The sequence below is a fragment of the Molossus molossus genome, unplaced genomic scaffold (genome assembly GCF_014108415.1).
Source record: "Molossus molossus isolate mMolMol1 unplaced genomic scaffold, mMolMol1.p scaffold_m16_p_17, whole genome shotgun sequence".
In the NCBI taxonomy this organism is placed as follows: domain Eukaryota; kingdom Metazoa; phylum Chordata; class Mammalia; order Chiroptera; family Molossidae; genus Molossus; species Molossus molossus.
In genome coordinates, this window is record NW_023425352.1 from 52,295,613 (window position 1) to 52,322,034 (window position 26,422).

At 59.7% G+C, this 26,422-nt stretch overlaps 1 protein-coding gene across 1 annotated transcript in view; it reads left to right on the forward strand.

The window, feature by feature from the left end:
- Positions 1-19,616, forward strand: part of UNC5B (unc-5 netrin receptor B) — an 81,221-nt gene extending 61,605 nt beyond the window's left edge. The window contains exons 2-17 of the mRNA XM_036265755.1: positions 727-951; positions 5,563-5,706; positions 6,199-6,302; positions 7,513-7,693; positions 8,383-8,550; positions 9,174-9,338; positions 9,541-9,573; positions 11,619-11,813; positions 12,062-12,451; positions 13,005-13,092; positions 13,875-14,043; positions 14,173-14,406; positions 16,315-16,464; positions 16,928-17,092; positions 17,872-18,053; positions 18,816-19,616. Coding sequence (XP_036121648.1) covers positions 727-951; positions 5,563-5,706; positions 6,199-6,302; positions 7,513-7,693; positions 8,383-8,550; positions 9,174-9,338; positions 9,541-9,573; positions 11,619-11,813; positions 12,062-12,451; positions 13,005-13,092; positions 13,875-14,043; positions 14,173-14,406; positions 16,315-16,464; positions 16,928-17,092; positions 17,872-18,053; positions 18,816-18,981 — 2,759 coding nt within the window. The 3' untranslated portion in view covers positions 18,982-19,616. The remainder of the gene's footprint in view (positions 1-726; positions 952-5,562; positions 5,707-6,198; positions 6,303-7,512; positions 7,694-8,382; positions 8,551-9,173; positions 9,339-9,540; positions 9,574-11,618; positions 11,814-12,061; positions 12,452-13,004; positions 13,093-13,874; positions 14,044-14,172; positions 14,407-16,314; positions 16,465-16,927; positions 17,093-17,871; positions 18,054-18,815) is intronic.
- The last annotated feature ends 6,806 nt before the right edge of the window (positions 19,617-26,422 follow it).

Consider the following 26,422-nt stretch of genomic DNA (forward strand, 5'->3'; position numbering starts at 1 on the left):
TCTTTTGGCCCCTTCAGGGGAGATTGACAACCTCACTGTGTTCCCGGCCTCTGACGTTGCCTCGTCCTTAGGGCAGAGGTGGTGGATTTGGCTGGAGTGGGAAAGGCTAAGGGGTAGATCAGACCAGAGGAGGGAGACTCGGGGTGGAGGTTGCTGGGAAGGTGGTCTCCCCCTCCATGCTGCTACCTGCCGAGGACTTCCTGGAGGAGGAGGCCTGCCAGGCTACTCCGGGAGCCCCTGCCCCTGCGGATCTTGGCTCTTCCCCCCACTTCTATCAGCCTGACTGGCTGGGGCTGCAAAGTAGCTGTGGCTTCGGGGCAGAGCTGGTCAGATTTGAGCTCCAGCTTCAAGTGCACTATGGTATCACCAGGACACTGGAGGAAGGCCGGCCAGGACTAGTGCAGGGGGCACCGGGGAGGGCTGGAGGGCCACAGGGTGGCCTTGGTGGAGCACCTCCCCTCCCCAGGCCGCCCTGATTTCTCCATCTGTAAAATCACACCCAGCATGTAGAGCTGGGACTGGCTCCACAGAGAGCCTCCTCACAGCAGGGCAGGATAGGACACTGAGGCTGGGGGAGCCAGACCTTGCCCGGGTCACAGAGGGTGTTTCCAGCAGGTCTCCTCTTGCTGCCCCCCATCTGCCATGGGTCCCTGGGGATCAGTGGGTGCCTCTGGCCTCCCCAGCCGGCGGCCTCACGGAGCCCTCCCGCCCTGCCGCCCTCCACAGGCACTGACTCGGGCAGCGAGGTGCTCCCTGACTCCTTCCCATCGGCGCCGGCCGAGCCGCTGCCCCTCTTCCTCCAGGAGCCGCAAGACGCCTACATCGTGAAGAACAAGCCGGTGGAGCTGAGCTGCCGTGCCTTCCCTGCCACACAGATCTACTTCAAGTGCAACGGCGAGTGGGTCAGCCAGAACGACCACGTCATGCAGGAAGGCCGGGATGAGGCCACCGGTGAGCCACCCCACTGGCCTGGTCACCCCCGGGATACCGCAACACCCCAGGCCCAGAGCTGTCAGGGACACTGGGTCCTGGGCTTCACTCCACTCTAGACTCTGTGTGAAACTTCATGCATCCATGCCACCTCTCTGGGCCTCAGTTTCCCCTCTGGGGTTCCCTCTGGATCAGTATTTCCCCAAGGGTTGGCCGCATGTCCCAGCCTGACGCTGGGTGATCAAATAGCACCTAACCCTGGCTGAGCTGAGCGCTTGTTCCCTTTCCCCGTCTTTCCATTCTGCTTATATCAGGGAGCAAGTCCAGTCGGGGGCCAGGTTCCTCCAACAGCACCCAGCACCTGCTGTGCACCCTGTTTAAGAGGGAGCCGGCTGGGTCTGGCAGCCCTGGCCCGGCAGCACGGAAGCAGGATCCTGCGTTGGTTTCACAGGACCTCGTTGGTTTCACAGGTCGTCTCTTTGCGGGGGTGATACTGTTTCCATTCACGTGAGGACATAGTGTTTCCTTCCTAGAGATGAGTTGTGCTCGTTCAAAATGGTGAATAATATTAAGTAAATAATCATAGAGGTGGTGCTGGGACGCGACCCAACCCCAAGGGAGAGAAGGCGTGTCTGAGGCACGAGACCCCTTGCTTCTGAGGAGTGGGGAGCAGGAGGCAGAGCCCCAGCTGGGCTCCTCACATTCCCCAGAGCCTCAAGGCTGAGTGGGGGAGGGGGCTCGTCTGTCCCCAAACCCACCTACAGTATAGGAACGCTTAGGGGGGTAGCCACTGCTCGTCCCCTGCAGGCGGCAGTGCTGGGCAGCCCCGGGCCCAAGGCCCCGGGCCCAGCCAGCCTTGCCTCTTGTTTTTGCGTCTCTTCCTCGGTCCTTTTCTTCCTCCTGCTCTCTAGCCCCTCTTCATTCCGTCTGTGTCCTGTCTCTGCCTTTACCCCCGCCGCCCCCCCCCGCCCCCTCCCCCGCCTCTTTCGGTGTCTTTTCTCCTCCAGTTCTTTCCCCACTCCCCTCCCCCCCTCTCCCCCCCCCTCCACTCCCACTTCGGTTCTTTCTTGTTCTTCTTCTCTTGCTCAGCTCCACTCTCCCCCACCCCCCACCCCCGTTCTCCTCGGACTCCCCCCCCCATTCTCCTCGGACACTCTCCCCCCAGGTTCTCCTCGGACACTCTCCCCTCCCCCCCCCGTTCTCCTCGGACACTCTCCCCCCCCCGTTCTCCTCGGACACTCCCCCCCCCTCCCGGTTCTCCTCGGACACTCCCCCCCCCCCCCCCCGGTTCTCCTCGGACACTCTCCCCCCCGCCCCCGGTTCTCCTCGGACACTCTCCCTCCCCCCCGGTTCTCCTCGGACACTCTCCCCCCCGTTCTCCTTGGACACTCTCCCCCCCCGTTCTCCTTGGACACTCTCCCCCCCGGTTCTCCTCGGACTCTCCCCTTCGTTCTCCTTGGACACTCTCCCCCCCGGTTCTCCTCGGACACTTTCCCCCCCCCGGTTCTCCTCGGACTCTCCCCTCCGTTCTCCTCGGACACTCTCCCCCCCAGTTCTCCTCGGACACTCTCTCCTCCGTTCCCTTTGCCAGCTTCTGTTTTTCTGGGAAAAGCTCACACATTGCAGACCCACCTTGGCTTAAAACTATAGCCCATGATGTACTTAACACCACTGGACTAAAAATGGTTAAAATGCTAAGTCTTCTATCATGTATATTTTACCAAACTTTAAAAAGAACGTTTAAAAATAGACTTGGAGTTGCATTCTCACCCAAAATCTAAAAATAAAAAATGACTTCTTAAAAGGAAAAAACACCCCAGCTGCCCCCACTCTCTGGCTGAGTGATCCTGGGGAGGTCGCTCAGCCTCTCGGGGCTCATTCCTGTCTGTGACTGGGAGGCCGATAGGAGGCCCGGTGCGCAAGGAAGAAGCGGCCTGGCAGCTGAGCGCGGGCTGGTTCCCTGCAGGTGCTCGCGAACACCCAGCGCCCCGACCTCTCTCTGCCCGTTCTCGTCCTCTTTCTTTAAAAGCCTGGCGTTACTTCTCTGCCCTCCTGAGCCCCTCTGGCCTGTGGGAGAGGTCAGGGGACCGTGCACCCTGCCGGGGACCCTCACAGCCCCGCGATTATTAGTAATAGTAGCAGCGTGGCTCTTACACCCCCATACCAGGCACACAAGCCCCACCAGCTCTAGAAATTGGGGCGCTGTTGTCCCATCAGCTACAAAGAATGGACAGTGTTCCTGTGGGCAGCAGTGTGGCTGGTTCTGATCGAGCCTTCTGCTCCCCACCCTGGCCTTTCCTGGCACTGGCTGAGGCCCTGAAAACAGAGGATGACAGCTTTGGGCCAGGACAGGTGGCACTGGTGGCAACTCATGCCAGCTTGGGGCAGGCAGCCCAGTTCTGTGTCCTGGCCCAGGCACTGCCTGCCACGCTGCCATCATCCTGGGAGGACACCTGGTGCTGGGGCCTGCGTCTAGGAGACTGAAGGCCCATCACCCTCTCTGCCTGCTGGGACCATTACCACGGTGTGGTCCCTCTGTCCAGCTGGTGGGTGTTGCTGAAACTTCTGGATGGATGGTCTCCTCTAGAGGAAGCGCTCTTCCAGGCTCACCACCTGGAAGATAAGGGTCAGGGACCCTGCTCTCCTGCCCCTGGCCATGCAGCATCACCTGAAGGGCCAGCATGCCAGGCGGCCACTGTGAGCGGGCAGACCCCCACCCCACCCACTAAGCGGCCTCTCCCCTCCTGGTGTCCCTGACAGCAGACCCTAGCCCCTTCCCGTGGAGGTCCCTGGCCATCAGGAGAGGCTTCCCAGGGTAAGCCCCTCCCCCATGATGCAGGAGAGCTAAGGCAATGACTGTATTGGGAGAGGTCCAGAGAGCCGTCATGTGTCAGGGGACAGAGCGCGGCCTGGCAGGACATCGAGAGCTGATCTCAGCTCTGCTGGAAATGCTGTGGGCCTCTGGGCCCGCCACCTCCCCTTTCCGAGTCTCAGTTTCTCCAGATGTGAAAGGAAGGGGCTGGCTGAGAGCCCGTGACCAGGCAGAGTGTATTTGTGTCCAGCTCGAGCTGTGTGCTGCGGCGCAATGCTGTGGCTCATGTAGAGTTTACCCTGAGTGTCTTACTATGATGAGGGACCTGAGGCTCAGAGAGGCTAAGTCACATAGTGAAGGTCACACAGCTGGCGAGTGTGGGTGAGGCCAGGATTTAAACCTGTTCATTTGTCTAGCTTAACACGTAACCACCATGTCACAGTACCACATGTGTGCAGTCAACAGTCCTGCCCTCAAGGGGCTTATCATAACCCATGTGCAACCATAAAAGTGGGAGCTGGGGCACATCATGGCAAGAAGGAGCAGCCTTAGGAATTCTGAGACAGGGAGTCGGGGAGGGCTTCCTGGAAGAGGAGGCTTCAGTTTTCCCGCGAGCTTTGGGGAGGAGCTTCAGATGAACGGTCCAATCCAGGAGGGCTCACTTTTTCCCTGAGCGAAAAAGGCTTTGTCAAGAGAGTTGGCAGAAGAGTGAGTGACTCCCTCTCTGTGGGCTAGTGGATGCAGTGACCCAGGGAGGCCTCCAGGTCCTGGCAGGGAGCCAGTGAGGTCGGAGGTGCCGGGGAGAGGGTCCTCTTCTCAGCTCTAGCCCCAGAGGATCCTGAGCCATGACCAGGGAGAGGCCGCATGGCCTATTCAGGTATGTGATGAGCCTCTCTTCTAGGCCACAGCAGTAAATAGGCAAAGCCCCTCCTTGCTCCTGCAGGAGACAGTTAACACATAAACACATCAATAAATAATGCAGTTCCAGACGGTGGTCGGTGCGTGAGAAATCAGGCTGGGCAGGAATGGTGACGGCACAGACCAAGGTCCGGTGCAGTGGTGGGGCACTGAGCAGTACTTAGTGGGCATGGTCCAGGGTCAGGGGAGCCTCCCTCCAGGTGTGAGGCCCCGCACAGAGCTGACTGGGAGTCCACTGGACACCGAGAGGACAGAAGAGAGTTCCAGGCAGGGTCCTGGATGTGCAGAGACCTTGTGGCTGGAGGGGCCAGGGTAACATGAGGGACTGGACTGGAGGATGCCCAGTGAGGCTGTAGTGAGGAGATTGTGCAGGGCCTGGGGGCCAGGCGGAGGGTCTGGGTCTTCATGCTGGGACAGCTGGAAACAACCAGGGAAATGACACGCCATTTGTGTGTTTTGAAGAACACTGGCTGCAGGGTGGAAAGTGGATTGGATGGGAAAGGTGGCTTGTTCTGGCCATTGCAATGTCCAGGTGAGCTGCAGGGGTGGCTAGGCTCGATGGAAGCAGAAGAGATGAGAAAAATAGGTGGAAACGAGAGGCACTTGGCAGAAGAACCAAAAGGACTCAGGTGGGGGTGGGTAGAAAGGAGAGAGATGTTGCCTGGCTGGTGTGGCTCAATGGTTAAGCAACGACCCATGTACCAAGAGTTCACCCACTGAGTTCCCGGTCAGGGCACATGCCAGCTGATCATTGTTGATGTCTCCTCGTTGATGTTTCTCTCTCTCCCTTCCTCTCTCTCTAAAATCAATTTTTAAAAAACAGAAAGGAAAGAGAGACTATGGTATCGTGTCCCATGTGTTGTGTCCTCAGACCTGCCCCCACAGTGTCTCTCTCCTTCCAGGCCTGCGGGTACGAGAGGTGCAGATCGATGTGTCTCGACAGCAGGTGGAGGAGCTGTTTGGGTTGGAGGATTACTGGTGCCAGTGCGTGGCCTGGAGCTCTGCGGGCACCACCAAGAGTCGCCGGGCCTATGTCCGCATCGCATGTACGCTGCTCAGACCCCCCCCCCACCCCACCCCACCCCCACACACACACATACTCTCCGTTCCCTGGGCCCTTTCCTGTGGGTCCTGGAGGCGAATTCCACTATCTGACTGAAGATGCCCATCACAGGGGCATCGGGGCCCATGGACACCAGCTCAGAGAGGGCTTCTAGACCCAGAACCTGGGCCACCTCCACCACAGATTTGTAAAAGCCCATTTTCACCTACATCTATATAAGGAAGCTGCCGGCTTCCTCGCCATCCCCGGCCACCAGTCCTTAGAATCCCATAGCAAGGGAGGGAACCCTGTTTCCACAACTCCACATGGTAAGGCCACACTTCGGAGAAGAGGGTATTCCCAGGTAAAGGCCAGGTGGCCCCATGAACATTCTCTTGTGTGCACTGCCACCTTGTGGCTAGAATGGGGCACGTCAGCCTTCAGCTCTTGCTGCCGCTTCCTCCCTGACGGTGCCTTGCCCTCTCCCTCTTCCCAGACCTGCGCAAGAACTTCGACCAGGAGCCTCTGGGCAAGGAAGTGCCCCTGGACCATGAGGTTCTGCTGCAGTGCCGCCCCCCCGAGGGGGTGCCTGTGGCCGAGGTGAGTGGGGCGTGGGGAACGCTGGGCATGGGATTCACCACCAGCCATGGTGCCTCAGCCTCCCCGAGCCCTCCCCATTCCACAGAGGAAGGAACTGCAACCTCTGCAGAACTCAGCCCTGCCAGACCTGAGCTGGACCCTCTGAAGTCGTAACCCCTCGGGATGGGGTAGAGCCGGGGCGGGAACCCCCAGGGCTCCTTGGGTAGCCGCAGGCTCAGTCTCCTTCGAATACAGTAGCCATAAACGCCACCTTCCCCTGCCCCACCCGGAACCCAAGACCCAGCTTTATGGACACCAAAGGGTCTCATAATGCATGTCCTGAGGGCATTCACCCCATGAGCTGGCCGCCCCTTTCCCTTACCACATGGCCTGTGCATCCCTGGGCAGTGCCACCTCACCACCCCTGCTGTGTGCCAGACGTGCCCTGGCTCCCACTCCCTGCACTGGTGGCCCAGGAGTTAGAACAGGGCAGGGGGCCCGCTCAGCTTTGCTACCGGGGACGCCAGCAGATCGGGGATCGGGGACATGGGACCCTGTGTTGCTGGCTCAGGATCAGCCCATCTGGCTCCAGAACTTTGCTCTGACCACCTACTTTCCCCAGCCCATGCCCTCCTCTGCACAATGGGCTTGGACAAATGCCCTGTACGGTAGCTGTCTCACAGGGCTCCCATGTGTGTTGGGCACTTGGCATGTTGGTTTTCATGGCAGCCCTGCAAGGTAGATGTTGTCATCCCATTTTAGGGCTGGGACAATAGCGTTGGGAGGGGTGAAGTAGTCACCCAGGGTGACCTAGCTAGTGAGCGGCCGAGCTGGGATCTGGGCTCAGACAGGGACCATGGTCCTCATCACCTGCCGGGCCTCCCCTAGCAGCGGGAGTCGGTACGAGAGTGATGACGAAGGTGTGTGCTGCTAGCTAACGGTGGTTTCATACTGACTGTGAGCCAGGCACTGTCAGATGGATGCTGTTAGAGTCCATCTTGTGTTTGATGGCACCGAGGCCGAGTGTAAGTTCCTTCCCAAGGCCGCCAGCCTGCGGTGGTCTTCCTGACCGCTGTGCTCTGCAGTTTAGCTCAGTGCCTGCTGTGGGTGGACGTGGGTAAAACTGCTGTCCTGTTGATGGCAGGCCTCCTTCCGCGCCAGAGAGGGCCCACTTCCTGGCATGTGGGGAGCAGGCACTGGGTCCTCATGCCCCTCAACCCTGTTCCTGCAGGTAGAGTGGCTCAAGAATGAGGACATCATCGACCCCACCCAGGACACCAACTTCCTGCTCACCATCGACTACAACCTCATCATCCGCCAGGCCCGCCTGTCAGATACGGCCAACTATACCTGCGTGGCCAAGAACATCGTGGCCAAGCGCCGCAGCACCACTGCCACGATCATCGTCTACGGTGCGGGCCAGCGTGGGGGTCCGGCCTGGCCCAGGGAGGGGGAGAGCCCAGGCTAGGTGGCCACCTGCCCTGCCTAGGACACCGGCAGGACTCGGGAACAGGTGGGGAGGATCAGGCCCAGAGAGGAGAGGCTCCTCCACCAAAGTTACATAGCAAAGCCAGTGGTCAAGCGAGGCGCCCGAGTCCTAGCCAGGAACACTCATCCGTCCCAGACCCTTTGCCTCTCCCCGAAGGAGAAGACCCCGTGGTCTTGGAGTCAGAGCTGAGGCAAGGCCTGTCGCCATCCCCATCCCCAAGCCTATTGTCCTAGCAGAGTTAGGGTCTGCTGGCCAGGCCTGCAGGCTATTCCTTGCTGTCCCCTTGGGTGGGAGGGGAGGAGACACAGCTGAGATTTCTTGAGTGTTCTAGTCCCAGGTGCCCCATCACTCACAGGTGATCCTGGGTATCAGCCCTCTCTGGACTTTCACTTGACGCCGTACAATGGGGGCGGGCAATACACAATGACCTGTGGGTCCCCTCTGATGCTGACCGTTGCAGCCAGGTCTGCCTGCTGACACCTGAGTCCCTAATCCTGCAGGAGGAGGGGCGGGCCAGCCTCAGCAGAAGACTCACCAAGGTGGAGGGACAGGGCTTGGGGATCCATGGGGTCACAGAGCCAGGCCAGGGGGTGACACCTGCTGCCCCTACAGTGAATGGCGGATGGTCCAGCTGGGCAGAGTGGTCGCCCTGCTCCAACCGCTGTGGCCGTGGCTGGCAGAAGCGCACACGGACCTGCACCAACCCCACCCCGCTCAACGGAGGAGCCTTCTGTGAGGGTCAGGCCTTCCAGAAGACTTCCTGCACCACCGTGTGCCCAGGTAAGGCCTCTGGCCAGGTGACACCTGCCACGTCCTGGCCACGTCCAGTCCCTGGCCCTGTCTTCTGTGCTGTGGTGTTTGCCAGTCGGGACAGCCATTCTCCCCGCACCGAGGGGACAGCAGGTGTCTGTCCCAGGTCCCACAGCTGGCTGAAACAGCCGGACTAGACGCTACGACCTCTGACCTCTTGTTCTTCCCTGGGTGCTGGAGAGATGGAGGCAGAGGCTCTGAGCTGCGGCCTGAGGGCGGGCTCTTCTGCCCTCTAAGCCGAGGGTGTCAGCCCCCTGGCCAGGGTCCAAAGCTGCCCAGTTAGGGAGCCTGCACTCCTGCACTTGACTGTCAGGCACACCGTGTCTGCTGACCTACGCTTGTCCTTTTGTCTGACTGCATCTCCATCTGTGTCTGTCCCTGCTTGTCTGGCTGTGTGCTCTCTGGTTACGTTTGTGTGGTTGCTGTGGTGGCTCCTGGATTTGTGTCCGTGTGTATTTCTTGCCCACGCGTCCACTGGGCTCTCCGCCCACCTGGCGCCCCTGACTGAGCTTTGGTGCGGGGCTGGGTGCGGCGGCATTTCTCTGCATGGCCTGCGTGCGTGTTCCCATGCGCCGTGTGCTGTGCCCCTGCAGTGGATGGAGCGTGGACAGAGTGGAGCAAGTGGTCGGCCTGCAGCACCGAGTGTGCCCACTGGCGCAGTCGAGAGTGCATGGCGCCGCCGCCCCAGAACGGAGGCCGCGACTGCAGCGGAGCCCTGCTCGACTCCCAGAACTGCACCGACGGGCTGTGTGTGCAAAGTGAGTCCTCGGGGGGACGGGGCCCTGGAGCCAGATGAGGGCACCCCAGCCGCACCCCCTTGTCCAGCCTGCAGTGGAGCAGCCCCTCGGGGCCTCTGCCTACCCCGACATCCACCATCTCTTTGGTCCCTTGTCCGTCACCTTCTCCACCACCTTTCCCTGCCACCTGTGTCATTGTCTTTCCCTTTATTTCCCTTGACAGATAAGAAAACTCTAAGTGATCCCAAAAGCCACCGTAAGTCCCATTTCATGGCTGTCCTCTTTCCTTGGGGGTTCTCCTTGGCTTGCTTTCCCAGGGCGTGGGGGGCAGGGCAGGGGGAGTTGAAGGTGCCCCCCACCAGCCCTCCACAGGGTTCCCAGGACCTGGCACTGGGTGTCACAGCCTCCGATAGTGCAGAGAGGCAGACCTCAGCTGACAGCAAGGCCTGGCATCCTCCTGACCCTCCCATTACAGCAGAAAAGGCTGCGTCTCAAAGAGAAGGGCCTTATCTAGGGACCTGCCAGGGCTGGAACGGAACTGTTGTCCTGGCCCAGTCTCCTACTCCTAGCCCGTGCCCTTGGCCTTTCTCTCTGGGACAGCGCCAGTGGGCGGGCCCACACCTGCCCATCACTGCACCCCATCCTGCACCCCAGCAGCTGGGCCAAAGCCTCCCATGTCCCCTGGGCTGGACCCTGGGCTGCCTCCAGCCCCCAGAGGCTGCACTGCACTGACGCTAGAGCAGTAAAGCCTCCTGGGAGAGGGGCCTGTGGTGACTGAACCATGACTTCCATATCATTGTAGAAGGGTAAGGTCAGCACTGAGCCCCTGAGCCCAGCTCACTGGGCGCGAGCTGTTGACTGATTGGAGCGCGTAAATCTCTAGGCTGGTGGCCCCCAGCGGTTAGCAGGACATCAGGAGGCAGAGCCCAGCCCAGGAGTAGAAGCCCCCCAGAGAGGTGGGAGTCCAGCCCTGAGGGTACTGAGGCCCGTGGGGAGGGAGCAGAAGGTGCAGAAGTGGGCAGGCCTCCTCGGGGGCATGGGGTGTGCAGGGACCCAGGCAGGGAAGGCGGGCCCAGCTGCCCGGCGGCCCAGGGAGGCAGAGTGGCCAGATGCTGCCTGGCACGCCCACAGCAGCCGTCTTGCTTCTCCCCGTGCTGTCCACTGTGGTAGCCACTAGACACACGTGGCTATTAAAACTTACATTTACCTTAATTCAATTAAATGCATTTTAAAATTCAGTTCCTAAGTCTCCCCGGCTGCACTTCAGTTGTTCAGTGGCCACGTGCGGCTGGGGGCTGTCACGTGAACAGCACAGAGAATGTCTCCGCTCATGGAAAGTTCTGCTGCACAGCCCTACTTTAGACCCTGAGTCTTGACCCTGACCCCTTCCTGCCTGGCTGTGTGGAGTTATGTCCAGCCGTACAGCAGCCTGCCCTGCCCCCCATCAGAGCTGAGTGTCCTCCAGCCCAGGGGCCGGCCTGGGGGAGGGGAGTGTAGCCAAGGGTTGCCTCCCTGAGCCCCTTCCTTCCCCTCCACCTGCTCACCTCCTCTCCACCCCATTTCCCTGCATCTTATTTGCGTCTGCTCTCCCCCTCCTGCCCCTCCCCCTCCCGCCCCTCAACACAGACTGGGAGATGGTGGGTCAGAGCCGCCACTTGCAAACGTTGCTAGGAGCCCAGCCCTCTGTCCTCTGGAGACTGCCACAGGACTCTGGTTTTTTTTCCTTTTTTTTTTATCCTCACCTGAGGACATTTTTCCATTTTTGTTCAGATAGAGTGGGAGGAAGAGAGAGAGAAACATCGACGTGAAAGGGACACATTGAGCTGCCTCCTGCACAACCCCAACCAGGGCCGGGGACAAACTGCAACCGAGGCACGTGCCCTTAGCGGGAACCGAACGCGGGTCTCTCTGGACCACAGGCCAACGCTCTAACCGCTGAGCCAAACCAGCCAGGGCAGGACTCTGGTTTTGATCCCAGCTCTGACAGGACAAACTGTGGCCCTGGTGACTGAACCACAGACCCTGTCTCCTCTGCACTGAGCAGTGAGTTACTCTTGTGTGACCAAGAGTCACTTCGCCTCTCCTTGCTACACTGAGGGAACCGGGCAGAGGTTTGGAGACCGTTTGACTTATACAGACTGGTACTCAGAGAGGCTCAAGTCTTGCCTGAGGTCACCAGCCTGCCATGGCAGGGATCAGACTAGAACGCAGGCTCACCCCTCCCTGAGAAACCTGGGTCCCCTGGCTCCCCCAGGGCCTGGCTCTGCCCCTGCCCCTCACGCAGCCCTCCTGTCCCTGCAGTCCTGGAGTCCTCGGGGGATGTGGCACTGTATGCCAGCATCGTGGTGTCGATCCTCGTGGTGGTGGCCGTCCTCGTGGTGGTGGGGGTGGTGGTGTACCGCCGCAACTGCCGTGACTTGGACACTGACATCACCGATTCATCCGCTGCGCTTACTGGAGGCTTCCACCCAGTCAACTTCAAGACCGCAAGGCCCAGTAAGAACCTGGGTTGGCAGGTGGGGACAGGGCGCCAGGTTTTTCCAGACTTTGTAAGAGATGACTGTGGACTGGTTTGGATAGAGAGATGCAGAAATGGAGGGGCAGCCCAGGCTCGTGAGTCCCCGAAGCCTTTCGCACGTGGACATTTGGGTGGGGTTTTGCAACAGGAGGGTCTCGGCAGGAGCGGAATGTGGGATTGGGCCAGTGAGGCATGTCTGGGTCTGACTGTACCCCCACCCTTCCAGACCACCCGCAGCTCCTGCACCCTTCTGTGCCTCCGGACCTCACAGCCAGCGCCGGCATCTACCGCGGGCCCGTGTACGCCCTGCAGGACTCCGCCGACAAGATCCCCATGACCAACTCGCCCCTGCTGGACCCCCTGCCCAGCCTCAAGATCAAGGTCTACAGCTCCAGCACCACTGGCTCTGGGTCAGGCCTGCCAGACGGGGCTGACCTGCTGGGGGTCCTGCCGCCCGGTACATACCCTGGTGACTTCTCCCGGGACACACACTTCCTGCACCTTCGCAGTGCCAGCCTCGGCTCCCAGCAGCTCCTGGGCCTGCCCCGGGACCCAGGGAGCAGCGTCAGCGGCACCTTTGGCTGCCTGGGCGGCAGGCTCAGCATCCCCGGCACAGGTGGGTTCCTTTCTGCTCGCCTGTCAGCCTGGCCTTGGCACATCCCCTGGACAGCCCAGCACCATCCAGCAAAGACAGGCCTTTCCTGGTCCCATTTTACAGATGGGAAAGTGAGGCCCAGGGGAACATGTGACTGAAACAGAAGGTCCGGGGCAAGGCCTGTGTCTGCCTCACTAGGGCAGGAGGACTGTGGCCCAGCTACTCTCTATGCCTCAGTTTCTCAATCTGTTAAGTGGGGAGAATACCTCATGCCGTTCGGCAAACCTACAGTGCTCCCCTAGGTTTTGGCATCAGAAAGGGCAGAGGTGCCCTTAGGTTACAGAGCCAGCAGTTACTAGTTACCCAAGGCTGAGGGCAGCACTGGGACCATCAGACCCCAGGTCTTTGCCCCCTCTCTACACCCCATCGCAATGCCAGAGGCCCCTGTTACTGACAGGCCCTCTGTGGTCAGTGGCCTGGCCTCTCCTTGCACCCGGTCCCCAGCTGGTGACCACCTGTTCTAAGCTCCTGGACTCCCTTCAGCCCCTCCCTGCTGACCTCCCTCTTCCCCTAGGGGTCAGCCTGCTGGTGCCCAATGGAGCCATCCCCCAGGGCAAGTTCTACGAAATGTACCTCCTCATCAACAAAGCAGAAAACACCCTGTGAGTAGAGACCCCAGCCCTGGCCCGGGTTGCCCCCTCTCCCCGTCTCCCTGCTGCTTGCCTACCCTGGGCTCAGACATCACCTTCTCCCCTTCTAAGCCTGATCCTAAGGCCGGATGTGCTTATGTCCAAATCTAAGACTTGAAGAACCAACACAAAAAATCATATAACTTGAAAGGCAATTTATGAACTGGCTACAATATGACAAAAGGCTAATCTTACTATGTGAAGCGGTTTGAGAGGCCAATAAGTTGAACATCTCAGTACAAAAATGGGCAGAGGATATGAAAAAGTGATTTACACACACTCTCTGTTCTCACACACACACACACACAGTGGCCAGTAGGTTATGAGAAATCACTCAACCTAATTTGTAGTCAAATAGTAATTCAAACAGCCGTGAATTTTTTTGCTTCGTGAATTTGTAAAGATTTTTTCCAAATGATAATGCCCTCATGTTGCAAAGCGCGAGGCGCAGCCGTCCTGGCGTGCGGGGGCGCGGAGCCCAAGCCGCCGTCCCGAGGGCAGTGCGAGGGCAGTGCGGCAGCCTAGCAAAACATTCCAAGACGCAGAGTCTTTGAAAATGTGAGCAAAGGTTTGGCTGTGGGAAGGTCATAGTGTGAGAGCAAAAACCTGGAGACAGTCTGAAGGTCGGTGCCGTTTCTCTGCCTCCCCCAACGCCTGCCCTCTGGGAGCCCGGGGGGAGACCTGCCCTCCGTCACCCCAGGAGCAGTGGAGCAGCACATCTAAGCCTCCCCTCACGGCATCCCTCCTGTCTCCAGCCCACTTCTGGAAGGAACCCAGACAGTATTGAGCCCCTCGGTGACCTGTGGGCCCACAGGCCTCCTGCTGTGCCGCCCTGTCATCCTCACGGTGCCCCACTGTGCTGAAGTCAGTGCCAGCAACTGGATCTTCCAGCTCAAGACCCAGGCCCACCAGGGGCACTGGGAGGTGAGGAGCCAAAGCTGGGGGCCGTGCCCACTATCTGAACCTGCCTCCTTTCCCCCTGGCCCAACCTGGATGGACCCCTCCAGGGCCTCAGCTGTGACCTGTCTACCCTACCCCCCTCTCGCCATGCAGGAGGTGGTGACCCTAGACGAGGAGACCCTGGACACCCCTTGCTACTGCCAGCTGGAGGCCAGGTCCTGCCACATCCTGTTAGACCAGTTGGGCACCTATGTGTTCACGGGCGAGTCCTATTCCCACTCGGCGGTCAAGCGGCTCCAGCTGGCCATCTTTGCCCCAGCGCTCTGCACGTCGCTGGAGTACAGCCTCAGGGTCTACTGCCTGGAGGACACGCCCGTAGCATTGAAGGTAAGGCCGGGCCACCGGTACCCGCACAGCCTTGGCACACTGTAGGTGCCTCCTTGCCCAGCCAGCCAGCTGCATGGTGCCTTCTGGTATCCCCTTCCCCAAGATCGTGCTACCTCCCAGGCACCCCTCCACTGTCATCAGCCTCATTCATTCATTTGTTCACTCCTCACACATTGAAATGGCATCAGCCCTGGCCGGTTTGGCTCAGCGGTTAGAGTATCGACTTGCGGTCTGGAGAGACCCGGGTTCAGTTCCTGCTAAGGGCACGTACCTCGGTTGCAGTTTGTCCCCGGCCCTGGTTGGTCGTGCGGGTGGCAGCCACTCGATGTGTCCCTTTCACGTCGATGTTTCTCTCTCTCTCTCTGTTCCTCTCTCTCCCTCCCACTCTATCTGAACAAACAATGGAAAAATGTCCTCGGGTGAGGATAAAAAAAAAAAAAAAGAGCCCTGGCCGGTTTGGCTCAGCGGTTAGAGCGTCGGCCTGCGGTCCGGAGAGACCCGGGTTCGGTTCCCGCTAAGGGCACGTACCTCGGTTGCAGTGTGTCCCCGGCCCTGGTTGGTTGTGCGGGTGGCAGCCACTCGATGTGTCCCTTTCACATCGATGTTTCTCTCTCTCTCTCTGTTCCTCTCTCTCCCTCCCACTCTACCTGAACAAAAAATGGAAAAATGTCCTCGGGTGAGGATAAAAAAAAAAAAAAGAAAGAAATGGCATTATGCTCGAGGTACAGAGAGGAATCAGGCACAATCTCCAGGCTCGAGGTGAGACAGACAGGCGGTCCCTGACGGTGGCCTTCCAGAGGGTAAGGGAGCACCAGCCTGGAAAGGGCTTCAGGCTGGGGTGGGAGGGTCTGAGAAGGCTCCACAGCAGGACTGGCAGGCTCCAAAGGACAAGTAGGCATGCCGGACAGAGGGCGAAGGCATTCCGGGAGACGGCAGCTTACGCAGAGGCAGGTGTGTCTTTCCATGTGACCCAAGCGTGCAGGGGATGTGAGTGTGTGAGGGAGAAAGATGGGGATGGACAGACAGGCAGAGCTCCGCTTCCCAACACTCTTGGGGCCACGCCAAGGAATTTGGAACTTGTCCAGAGGGCAGAGGTACAGCCCTGGAGGACACCTGTTTACAGGTGCTCTTTTCCGGCTCCTTTGTCTCCCACCCAAGTGACTTGTCTCAAACTCCAAATTTGATGCAGCAGCGGTGAAAGGCCTCATGGGAGAAAGTGTCTCCTGCTGGGACCACACTGGCCTGAAACTCCAGGAGGCGCACAGTGGGCGGGGCCTCCTGGGAATGGCCTGGGGGCATGGGTCTCTGGCACTGGGCGTTGGCTAGACTCCAGCTTCACTCAGAACGGAGCGGAGATTGAGAGGGAAGTTGCCATGTTTGGGCACAATGGCGTTGTTTACTCAGTCCTGGTCCATCTGTCCGTCTCTCCAAACGTCCATCCATACATCCAACTTTCTGCCCATCTACCTATATACTCTTCCAGTCAGTAGTCCCTCTGTCCGTCCAGCCTTCACATATCCATCCACTTACCTTTCCTTTCATCTGTCTTTCTATTTCACATCCATCCATTTTCATATCTGCATCTCTGTCTCTGTCCATCTGTCTGTTCATTCATCCATCAGTCCATCTATCTACCCATTCATCTATAAATCCATTTATACATCCATCCCACTATTCCTCCTTTTGTCTATTCATGTTCAGTCTGTCTGTCCATCTGCACACCCACAAATAAGCCTCTACAAGCACTTACCAAGTGCCCAGCCCTGGGCTTAGGGGGTCTCTGCCCTCTATGTTACAGCCTGGCTCCCTCTCCCTGAATCTGTCTGACCCCAAGACTTACAATAGGAAAGGGCCCATTGGCCAAGTATGATGGGCTTCCCCTTCCTGCGCCCCTCCCTGGACCCACAGGAGGTGCTGGAGCTGGAGCGGACCCTGGGCGGGTACCTCGTGGAGGAGCCGAAACCCCTGCTGTTCAAGGACAGTTACCACAACCTGCGCCTGTCCCTCCACGACATGCCCCATGCCCACTGGAGGAGCAAGCTGCTGGCCAAGTACCAGGTGGGCCGCAGGAGGGGAGGGCTGGGCTGGCTGGGGCACACGTGGCGACCTGCCCAGGGAAGACCAGTTGCCCTCCTCGCTCTGCTCCACCCTGAGGCCTTGCCCCTCTCCCTCCGTCATCCTTAGGCACACCCCCACACTCAGTACCCCTGACAGCACTCGCCCACTCCCACCCCATCCACATTCCCATGCACAAATGTCTGTCCACGTTGTCTTCAAAGAGGCCTGTGCCTGCAGACTGCAAGCTTCCCCGTGACGACCAAATCCCTCCGCCCCAGCCATCTGTGACACCACCGAGTCCATTGGCCCCCCAGGCCCGGGCACGCATGCTCACTCACACTCACACATTCAGACTTGTGCCGACGGGCCCTTGACCAGCTCTTCCTCTGCCCATCTGGGTGGCCAGGCCTGAACTGCCCCCTTGAGAGGGCCCAGCCCCCCTGACACTGCCCCACGTCCTCAGGAGATCCCCTTCTGTCACATTTGGAGCGGCAGCCAGAAGGCCCTTCACTGCACCTTCGCCCTGGAGAGGCTCAGCCTGGCCTGCGCGGAGCTCTCCTGCAAGGTCTGCGTGCGGCAGGTGGAAGGGGAAGGCCAGATTTTCCAGCTGCGCGCCCCGCTGGCGGAGGTGAGGCCGGGGGCTGGGCTGCGGCCTGCGGACCCCGTGCGTGCCCCACATCGGAGTGGAGATGCCACCCCCAAGCTCCCACAAAGACATGTCCCCTCGCCCCCAAGTCTAGCTGGGACTTGGTTACTCTTCACTGACAGCTGCCATTTGTTGGGCGCCGACCCTGTGCTCGACACGTACTGTACCCAGCAACCTAGGTTACCTCCCTGCATCTTCACAGCCACCAGCGGGGCAAACCCAGTGATCCCGCCTGGGCGACCAAGTAGGTTCCGGGAGGGCAGGTGCCATCCACCTGTGCCCGGCCTTGCTTGGCCCGAGCCTGCAGCTCTCCACCACTGTGAATCTGGACTGAGCGCCACAAGAGCCAGGCCACCCAGGGGACACTCCTAGACCCTCCTGGCCGTGCAGTGTGACGAGCACTGGGGAAAGGCCTGGACCCAGCTCTGCCACCTGCTTGGCATGTGATCATGTGATCACGGGCAAGTCACCCCCATTCCAGACTTCGTTTCCCACGTTTCCCACACGTGAGGCTGAGGCCCTCGTGGCTTGTCACCTTGTGGCTGCAGTGGCACCCACCTGGGCAGTACACCGGCACGGTGCACCCCGAGGCGTGCGGCCCCGGCTCAGGAGCTGACCCTCCCGGGGAGAAGGTCTCTGACTAAGCAGCTGGGGCCTCCATGAGCTCATAGTTTCAAGGCAGGGAGGCTGGAGGGGCAGATGTCACCACCATTCTTTGGGGAACCCTCTGCCCCTCTCACACTTGCCCTCTGCCCTTCCAGACACCTGCTGGCTCCCTGGACGCCCTCTGCTCTGCCCCCAGCAGCACGCTCACCACCCAGCTGGGACCTTATGCCTTCAAGATCCCCCTGTCCATCCGCCAGAAGATATGCAACAGCCTGGACGCCCCCAACTCGCGGGGCAATGACTGGCGCCTGTTGGCGAAGAAGCTCTCCATGGACCGGTATGTGCGGGGGGACAGGCCTGGCCACCCACACTGCAGCCCGCTCCCACCTCCCTTCTGAGTGTGCTGAGTCTGAGACGCCCGTTGCTTGAGAAGCGTTGTGGACTGTGACAGTCCGCCGAGACCAGGCACCGCGAGGCACCACCCGCACCCAGTGTCCGGGACGGAGCAGGTGCTGGAAATGCCTGCTGGGGGACAGGAGACATCTTGGTGTGAGGACTTTTCTGGAGAACTTAAAATGCTGGGCCAGTGCAATAGTGGTCGTTATTATGATGTTACACTTACTGAGGAGCCATTGAATAAACCTGCAATAGCAGCCGCCGCTTTTAAGACATTGATTAGAAATAGATGGGATGTACCAGGCTCTCTTATTGAGGTGTCCGAGGCTCTCTTCCTGCGCTCGGGAGCACAGGGCGAGCTCGGGCAGGGAATGGGGGAGGAGAAAGAGAGGGGAGTGCTGGGCTTCGACAGCCTGTCCGGGGCCAGTGTCTTTCAGTGACAGTAGTGAAGTGATGAGTGATGATGAGCAAGACAGTTTCCATCTTAGAGCTGAGGAGACTAATGCTCGGAGCTGCAACGACTCACCCAGGGCCACACAGTCTACACACAGAGGGCTTGGGACTCACACCCAGGACTGGGGGACCCCAGAGCCCACAGTCTGCCCACCTCCCCATGCTCTGCCCACCTCCCCATGCTCTTCCCACACCCAGACATCTGGGAAGTGAGCTTTTGGGCAGCCAGTATCCTTCTTCCTCCCACCAGGTACCTGAACTACTTCGCCACCAAAGCAAGCCCCACGGGTGTGATCCTGGACCTCTGGGAAGCTCTGCAGCAGGATGATGGGGACCTCAACAGCCTGGCGAGTGCCTTGGAGGAGATGGGCAAGAGCGAGATGCTGGTGGCCATGGCCACCGACGGGGACTGCTGAGCTCCCCGGACTGCGGGCTGGTGGGGGCAGGCAGGTGCAGGGGGATCCCGGCAGCCTCCTGTGGTCAGTTTGGCCTCCGCTGCCCCTCAGCTCACAGCCGGAGCCGCCCCTCCTCGCTGCCCCAGACCACGACCAGCCTTAGGAATCCCGTGTACTCTGGTGCCCGGAGGACCTGTGAGCCTGCTCTCCCCCCGCTGTCTCTCCCGGCCTCCGACCTCCGTGCAGAAAGCAGAGCAGGGCTGAGGCCTCTGGAAGCAGTTAGGGAGCAGGGCGTGGCCCTCCCTCGGCCCCACCCTCTACCTGCAGCCCTGGGACCTCTGGGTGAAGTTTATTTTTGTTTTGTTCTTCATTTTCTTCCTCAGCTATTGATTCTCCCTTCTCCCTCAGCCCTGTCTCCCACCATTTTCCTCTTTGAAGAGTCAAGTACAGTTCAGAAACACCGCTTTCTCCTGTCCAAAAGCTGAAAGGAAAGAAAGAAAGTTTCAGACCGCTAGCAAGGCTCAAAGAAGCAGAAGAGGAACACCAAAACCACAAGGGAAAAGAAAAACCCAGTTTCTTAGGAAACGCAAATGATTTATTATCCAGATATTTGGATAAGTCCTTTTTAAGAAAAAAAGAAAAAGAAAAACAACACACAAAAAAACAGAAAACTCTTTTCTTGAGTGTGGATGAGCGTGGGCGTGCTCACGGGTGTCGCCGGGAGCGAGTGTGCGTGCGTGTGAATCAGGAGAGAGACTGAGCAGGGAGCACCTTGCTGCTGACGACCCATCTTAGCCTAAATTCTCACGTCTCCCCGTTGCACAGGCTCAGGTGGATTTTAGCCGTGGTACGTGTTTCCCTCTCAAATCTTAAGCAGACACTGAGTGCATAAAGCCAGGGAGCTCGGAGTCTGGAGTGGGGTTCTCCCTCCCTTCCACGTCCGCAGACAGATGCCCCGCAGGCTCCTCTGGGCCCTGGGATGGAGAAAGTGGGCTGCCCAGCCCGCTGTGCACCAGGTGACTGTCCAGCATTATGATCTGTGGCTCCTGAAGAGGGGATGGGGCCCAGCAGTGGGGCCCGAGTGGAGAAAGGAGTGGGGGATGAGAGTCCCCATGGACACTTCTCTACCTCACCCTGAGGTGGGGCCAGCCAGGACACCCCCTCCCAGCAGCCTCTAGCACAGGTAGGAGCAGCTTGGCATTCTCTTGAAACCAGGAGCCCGGGACGCGCCCTCCCCCAGCCTGTCTCCTGTACGACAAGGGGTGGACGAGAGGGCCTGTCTAGCAGCTGAGCCGGCTCTGGGCCTCGGGCTGGCTTCGGGGAACATGTTAGCAGCAGCCTGCTGCCTGGGAGGCTGGGAGCTGGGTGGCCTGCCTGTGCTTCCCGTGCCCTCCCACGGCCCAAGGAGGAAGGGTGGAGGGCAGTTTTCCCAGCTCTGATCTCGGCCACACCTCCCTGCCCCTCTTCCCGCCCTCCCTCCGTAGCCTGGGAGATCTTGAGGTAGGTAACCTTTGAACAGGAAGGGTTGCCAGAGTGGAGGAGCTGGCACCCGCACCAGCCTGTTCCTGGTGTCCTGAGGGGCCGGCAGGGTCCCTAATTGGGGAGGGATGTGATCCTGTCCCTTTTCAGCTGTCTGCCAGTGGCTGGGACCGGGCTCCTGCAGCTGGCACAGAGACCTCATCAAAGGCAGGCCTCTGCTTGGCACCAGGCAAAGCCAGTGCCAGCTTTCCTGACAGCTCCGGGCACTGACCGCGGGGCTGGCCCCAGCAGGCCCACCAGCAGCCGCTGGGACCAGCCCGGGCATATCCTGGCCTTTGAACGCCTGGGCTCCCGGGAGGCAGGCAGGTTAGAGGGCTGCAGCCCCAGCCAGCGTTCCCAGCCTGGCCTCCCGACCCGCAGCCCCACAGGGCGGGGCTCAGGTGGGCAGATGAGGTCCTGCTGGGGGTTTGAGAGGTGCCCTGTGTCAGCTCTGCTGCAGGGGACAGGCCTGCATCGGGTGGGCCCCCGCGGCTGGGGCCCCAGCTCCTTCCCCAGTGCCCAGTGGCTGCTGCCTCAGGCCTCAGGCAGTGAGCCTTCTTGTCCACGGTTCCTCTCGCTGGGGCTCGGCTCCCTGCTCACTCAAGCCCTCATCACGGCCTGTGTGGGCACGGAGCCGGGGGCAGTCGGACCTCGGAGCGCTGGGCTGTACCAGGGCCCTTCCCACAGAGCCGGCAGTCCCAAGACCAGCACTCAGCCCTCAGCTCTGCCGTTCCACTGTGTGGCCTCGGGCACACGGTTGCCTTCTCTGGGCCTCATTTCTGTATCCAGAAGGCCCCACGGCTGCCGTCTGAGGCCCTCTGGGTTCTGACATGCTGTCGTCCAGGAAACACCGTGGGTAGAAGTCACCGTGGTCTGCCTGTCTCGCCCTCAGAAGCTTGCTCGGTGCCTGGGACGAGAGCTCTTCGTGGGGGAGACCAGGCCAGCAGCCATTTCCAATCTGACTTCTAGAAATTGTGTACCAGGGCCTGGAGCACAGAACCAATGGGCTGGAACCTCCTGGGAAGGTTCACTGTCCAGCTTTATAAGAAAAGCCCAGAAAGGGTTCACTGGCTCCTTCCAGGTACCAAGGCTGCTGTGGCTACATCCCCACGCCTCAGGCTGGGCTCTGGGTTTCTCCAACTCAGGCCTGAGGCAGCCCCTCCCCCAGCCCGAGCCCGCCCACCTGGAGCCGCAGGGTGGAGCCGCTGCAGCGCCTGTCTGGCCCTTGCATGGTGTCTGTCTCTCTCATCTCCGGGGTGTGTGCTTGTGTGTGTGCCGTGCTCTGTATGTGTGTGCTTTTATCCACACACGGGCGTATCAGGGCTCCCCCCAGAAAACGTGTCCCCACTGTGTGAGAGTGTGCCTCCGCGAGTCCCAGGCGGGACATCCAGAGGCTGGCGAGCCTGTTTCCTGCCCTCTGAGTCCACAGGGTGTCGTGTACCTTCTACGTGCCTCTCCCTCTGCCTTCTCTGGGAGTACTCTGGGGTCCAGGGCCCAGGGCCGGGGTCCTGAGGGCAGGAGAACCCTCCCCATCTCCTGGATGATCCAGGGCCCTCGCGTCCCCTTTCCCAGCAACCAGGCAGCTGAGCCAGGTCCCTTAGCAGGTCCTCTGAGAGGAGGTGATTCAGGAGCTTGGGGTCAGGGAGCAGCTCTGCTGGGGGCAAAGGGCTGGACCCCCTGCCTGGGCCGTGGACATGGTTATGTGTCCCAGGGGTGCAGGGCTGCAGGAATAGCCCCAATCCCACCTCTGTTTATTCTGTAAACTACAACCTGTAAATAACATTTAGCATTCCTATTGTAACAAAATTAATTTTTATGAAATAAATTATATTTCCTAGTCTAATTAAAAACTCCAGGTTATATTCTGCTGTCTTCTGGACTGTCTTTCTATCAGGAATTGGGAATGAACTTCCCACTTTTCTCAAACTGTCAGGGGTTTGGGGGTGGGGCGGTCACCGTCGGTACCCTGAGCTCAACTCCGTGATTTTCCAGAAGGGAAAGCTGGCCCAGAGAGGGATCCGGACTGCCCCATGGTCACGCAGCAAGTTCAAGCCCGTGCTGGATCCAGGTCTCAGGCCCTGCTCCCCAGCCTGTGCTCTCGGTGCAGAAGCACTCGAGGGATGTGGCAGGGCTCTGTTCTCCTGGGACTCCACGGCCGCGGCCTCGTGTCCCTGCCTGCCTGTGAGGTGTGCAGAGGGTTACCTCACCTGGGGCTGAGACGGCTGAGCCAGGGCAGAGCAGAGCACACCTGGGACAAGCGGAGGTGCAGGAGAAGGGCTGGTGAGTGGGCTGGGGTCGGGTGACTGGCCCGAGGGCTGCCTTGCTGGTCGGGGAGGTTACACACGACAAGAGCACCTTAGAGAGGGAGAGGGTGGCGCCATCCCAAAGGGACTGCGGGTTTGTGTGTTTACCATGAGAAGATTCCAGCAGGTGGCAGGAACGGATCTCATTCTAATAGAATCATGTGGGTGTTCCTGTTCCCACCGACTGAAGTGTCTTGAGGGGGCTTTTATCGCTAATGTGCCATTTCAGCGGGTCCCCTGCCCTGTGTACCTCAGGTCTTTGTGAGTTGGGTCCGGTCCCAGCCTTTCCCGGCGTGCGCTGCCTGCTGGGTGCATGGATCGGGGTCTCCCCTCTGGCGGGAGCACCCGGCCCTGTCGGAGAGCCAGTGTTCGCTCGCTGCAGGCTGAGTCCCACCTGAAGCGGCTGGTTTCCTGATCCATACGGGCTGTCCAGATGTACGAGGCCATGGGACCCCTTTTTAACCTTTTCAGGCTCTGAAGTATGTGGTACCTCTGGGCCCTGCCAGCTCTGACTTTCTGGGACCTGTGTGTCAGGGGTGTGTACCAGGTAGCACCTGGCTGTCCCCTGGGGTAGGGAGTACCCGTGGGCTAGGTCGTCTAGGAACGTATGGCCTCGTGGGGCGAGCAAGACATTTGCACACACACACGGCCCAACCGCTCGGCCTGTCCTCACTCCTGCTGCCCAGCTGTCCCGCTCCAGCGGGTCAGTCATGCAGGGGAAGAGAAAGGGCACAGCCGTGCGTGCGTGTGCACATGTGTGCCTGCGCGTGTGTGGAGACGCGGGGGGATGTCGCCTGAGTTGGGAGCAGCAGCCCAGGTATTGGTGGCAGAGTCAGGGGTGGGGCAGTGGTTCTCTGCAGCAGCTCCCACGGGCAGGCAGTTGTCGGGTCCCAGGGGTGAAAGGTACCCATTCAAATGCCCTAACCCTCTGCCACTGGCTAAGCAGGAGGGCCCTTCCTTGTCACCTGCCCCTTGCTGGGCTTCAGAGAGTTCTGGCCTGGGAAGCAGGGGACCTGAGTTCTAGTTCTGACTCTGTGCGGGTCACCTTCCCTCAGCCTCAGTTCCCCCATACGTGAAGTATGGGCCTTAGACCTAAGCTCTGCAAGGGCCCTCTGGCTGGTGCTCTGGAATGTGGGGGGTCCTGGTTCGAGGCAGGGGTGTAACAGCCCCTCCTGTTGAGCCCTCCCCTGTCACAGTCCCAGAAGTGGATGAGAAAAACAAGTTTGAGCAAACAATGGTCTGGGTTCGATCCTGTGACCAAGTGGCTCCCCAGTGAGGTGCCCGAGCTGGCACACGTCCAGCCAACAACCCAGGCTACCAGCCGTTGTGAAGGGCTGCCGGGTGGGGCGGGCAGCCGCTGCCCCTCCTCCACTAGGGCCTTAGGAAGAGAAAACTCATTTCAACCCCAGTTTAAGGTCAGACACAGGAAAACCTCATCCCGTTCCGTGTAACAAAATTTTAAAAAACTTTCGCCCATTTTAATTGAAAATATAATACATGCTTATGGTATTAAAAAATTCAAAACGTACAAAAGAATAGAGGAAAAGTCGATCCCTTCTCTCCCTCCCTCCTGCCCCACCCTCCCCCACAGAGACATATACATCCTCTCAGGAAGATCTGGGCAGATACAAACATTTGTACATGTAAATATTTAAATATAATGGATTTGATCCAAGACTCTCAACCCCTCGAGGTATAGACATGAAATAGTTTATTTCTACAATAACTGTTCGGAGCTGCATTTCGCCGACCCGGACGCTCGCTTTCCCTGGGTGGCAGGCTCCCTTAACGATTCTCCGCGGAGCCTCTAGCTGTCCCCTCCCTTGCTGTTATTAAGGCTCCTTTCGGTTGCTAAGGCTCAACCCATCCGTCTTGAAACTCTGACCTCATCTCCAGCTAAAATCCTCGGAGCTCCCCACCAGGTCACTGGGGCGTGGTGGCGGCCTGCTCGCCACACGCCCCCCTGCCCCCTCTCGTCACAGACTCAGCCAACCGCTCCCCACTCCCAACAGCGGGACTCGCTCCCGACCCCCACTCTCACCACACTAAGGAGCAGCTGCCCTCAGACCCACCGCTCCTCCCTGCCTGGCCCCGGGTCACCCCAAGCCCTTGCGCGGGCCCGCGGAGAGCTGAGACTGTTCTCAGAGAGTGCTGTTTCTAACGGTCGCTGCCCTGGATACGACATTCCGGGCACAGGGGGACCTCGAAATGGGGAACTCCCAAGTCCTGGTTTTCACTCCCAAGTCCTGGTTTTCACTCCCAAGTCCTGGTTTTCGAAACAAACCAGCAGGGCAGGGAATGGGGTTCTTCATTCGCTGTCCAACAACTGACTTGGCACCTTGTGTCGGTCACTCCGTGGTACCAGGGCTGAGTACACACTGCCCTCAGAGCCCACGGTCTGGGGAGGAGACAGAAAAACATGAGCCGGGCTTGAGGAAGCTCAGGGGACCCCTCAGGTAACCTGGGGTCCAGCAATGCTTTCTAGAACAGACGCTATTTCAGAACATGAGTTGGTTTCCCTGAGACCTAGTTTCTCAATGTGTTTTGTGGGAGATGCTTTTCAGCAAAAATTTGCAGCAACAACTTTTATGAAATGTCTTGGTAAGAGAAGATGCTGATGTCCTTGTAGCAGATGATGGTCTAGATGTGAAGGCCGCTGTCTGCAGAGGTGCTGAGAGTCTGAGGGGGCCCTTTGGGGGTGTGGGGGGTGAGTTGCTGTTCTCTCGGTGACCCTGGGGGGGAGTCTGGGGGAGCGGCACTATTCTAGCAGCCACAAACTGGCCAGCCAGGCCTCACTGGGGGGCGGGGGAGGGGGGGTGCCTAAATCTGCTCATCCCAGTTCCTCAGCCTAAGAAGCTTCTCCCATGGAGAAGGTCTGGGATAACTGGAAATTCAGTCACTATTTAGTGATCCAGTCCATGGGTGGGCACAGCCCAGGGGCAGGGGCTTGCTCAGTCAGGCCTGCAGCCCACAGAGGAATACGTGAAATTCAGGACTGGTGTGCCAGGACCCAGAAGCAGCCAGCCCGAGTGGTACCAGCAGCACCAGGGCAGGAAGAAGGGAGCCCACCTCCAGGGTGGTAGCATTCCCGCAGGAGGGCTGGATCCAAGGGACCCCCGGGAGGCGGGAACAGCATGAGCACAGGTGTGGGGGTGAGGAACGCGGGTGGGCGGGGCCAGAGGCAGTGCCTCCCATGGGGTGTGGCTCCCTATGAGACCACCCACTCTGGAGTCACACAGACCCCTCCTCAGGGCTGGGACCGGCAGGGAAGGCCCCGTGCCAGGCCTCACGGCTTTGTCTGCGGGCCAGGGGTCAAGAACAAATGTCCCAGGTATCCCGCCTACCAGGCATGTGAAGGAGAGGCAGCCACATGGACATTTCCCAGGCCGGAGCGGCGCCCTCGGGGTTGTTTTCTGAAACCTGAGGCTGCCTCAGCACCTTGCTCACCCCCACTTCTGTTGGCAGCCTGGTCTGCTCTCAGTGAAGCAGGAGGACGAATGTTCTGTTGGTGGCGTCCCACAGTGCGCCTCCGTGCCACGGGGGGCGAGAGGGAGCTGTGGGGACTGCGGCTAAGGGCCGCTCAGCCCGCCAGGGGAAGGCCGGCACTGCCGGGCGGGAGGGAGTCCCAGGCCGCTCCATCC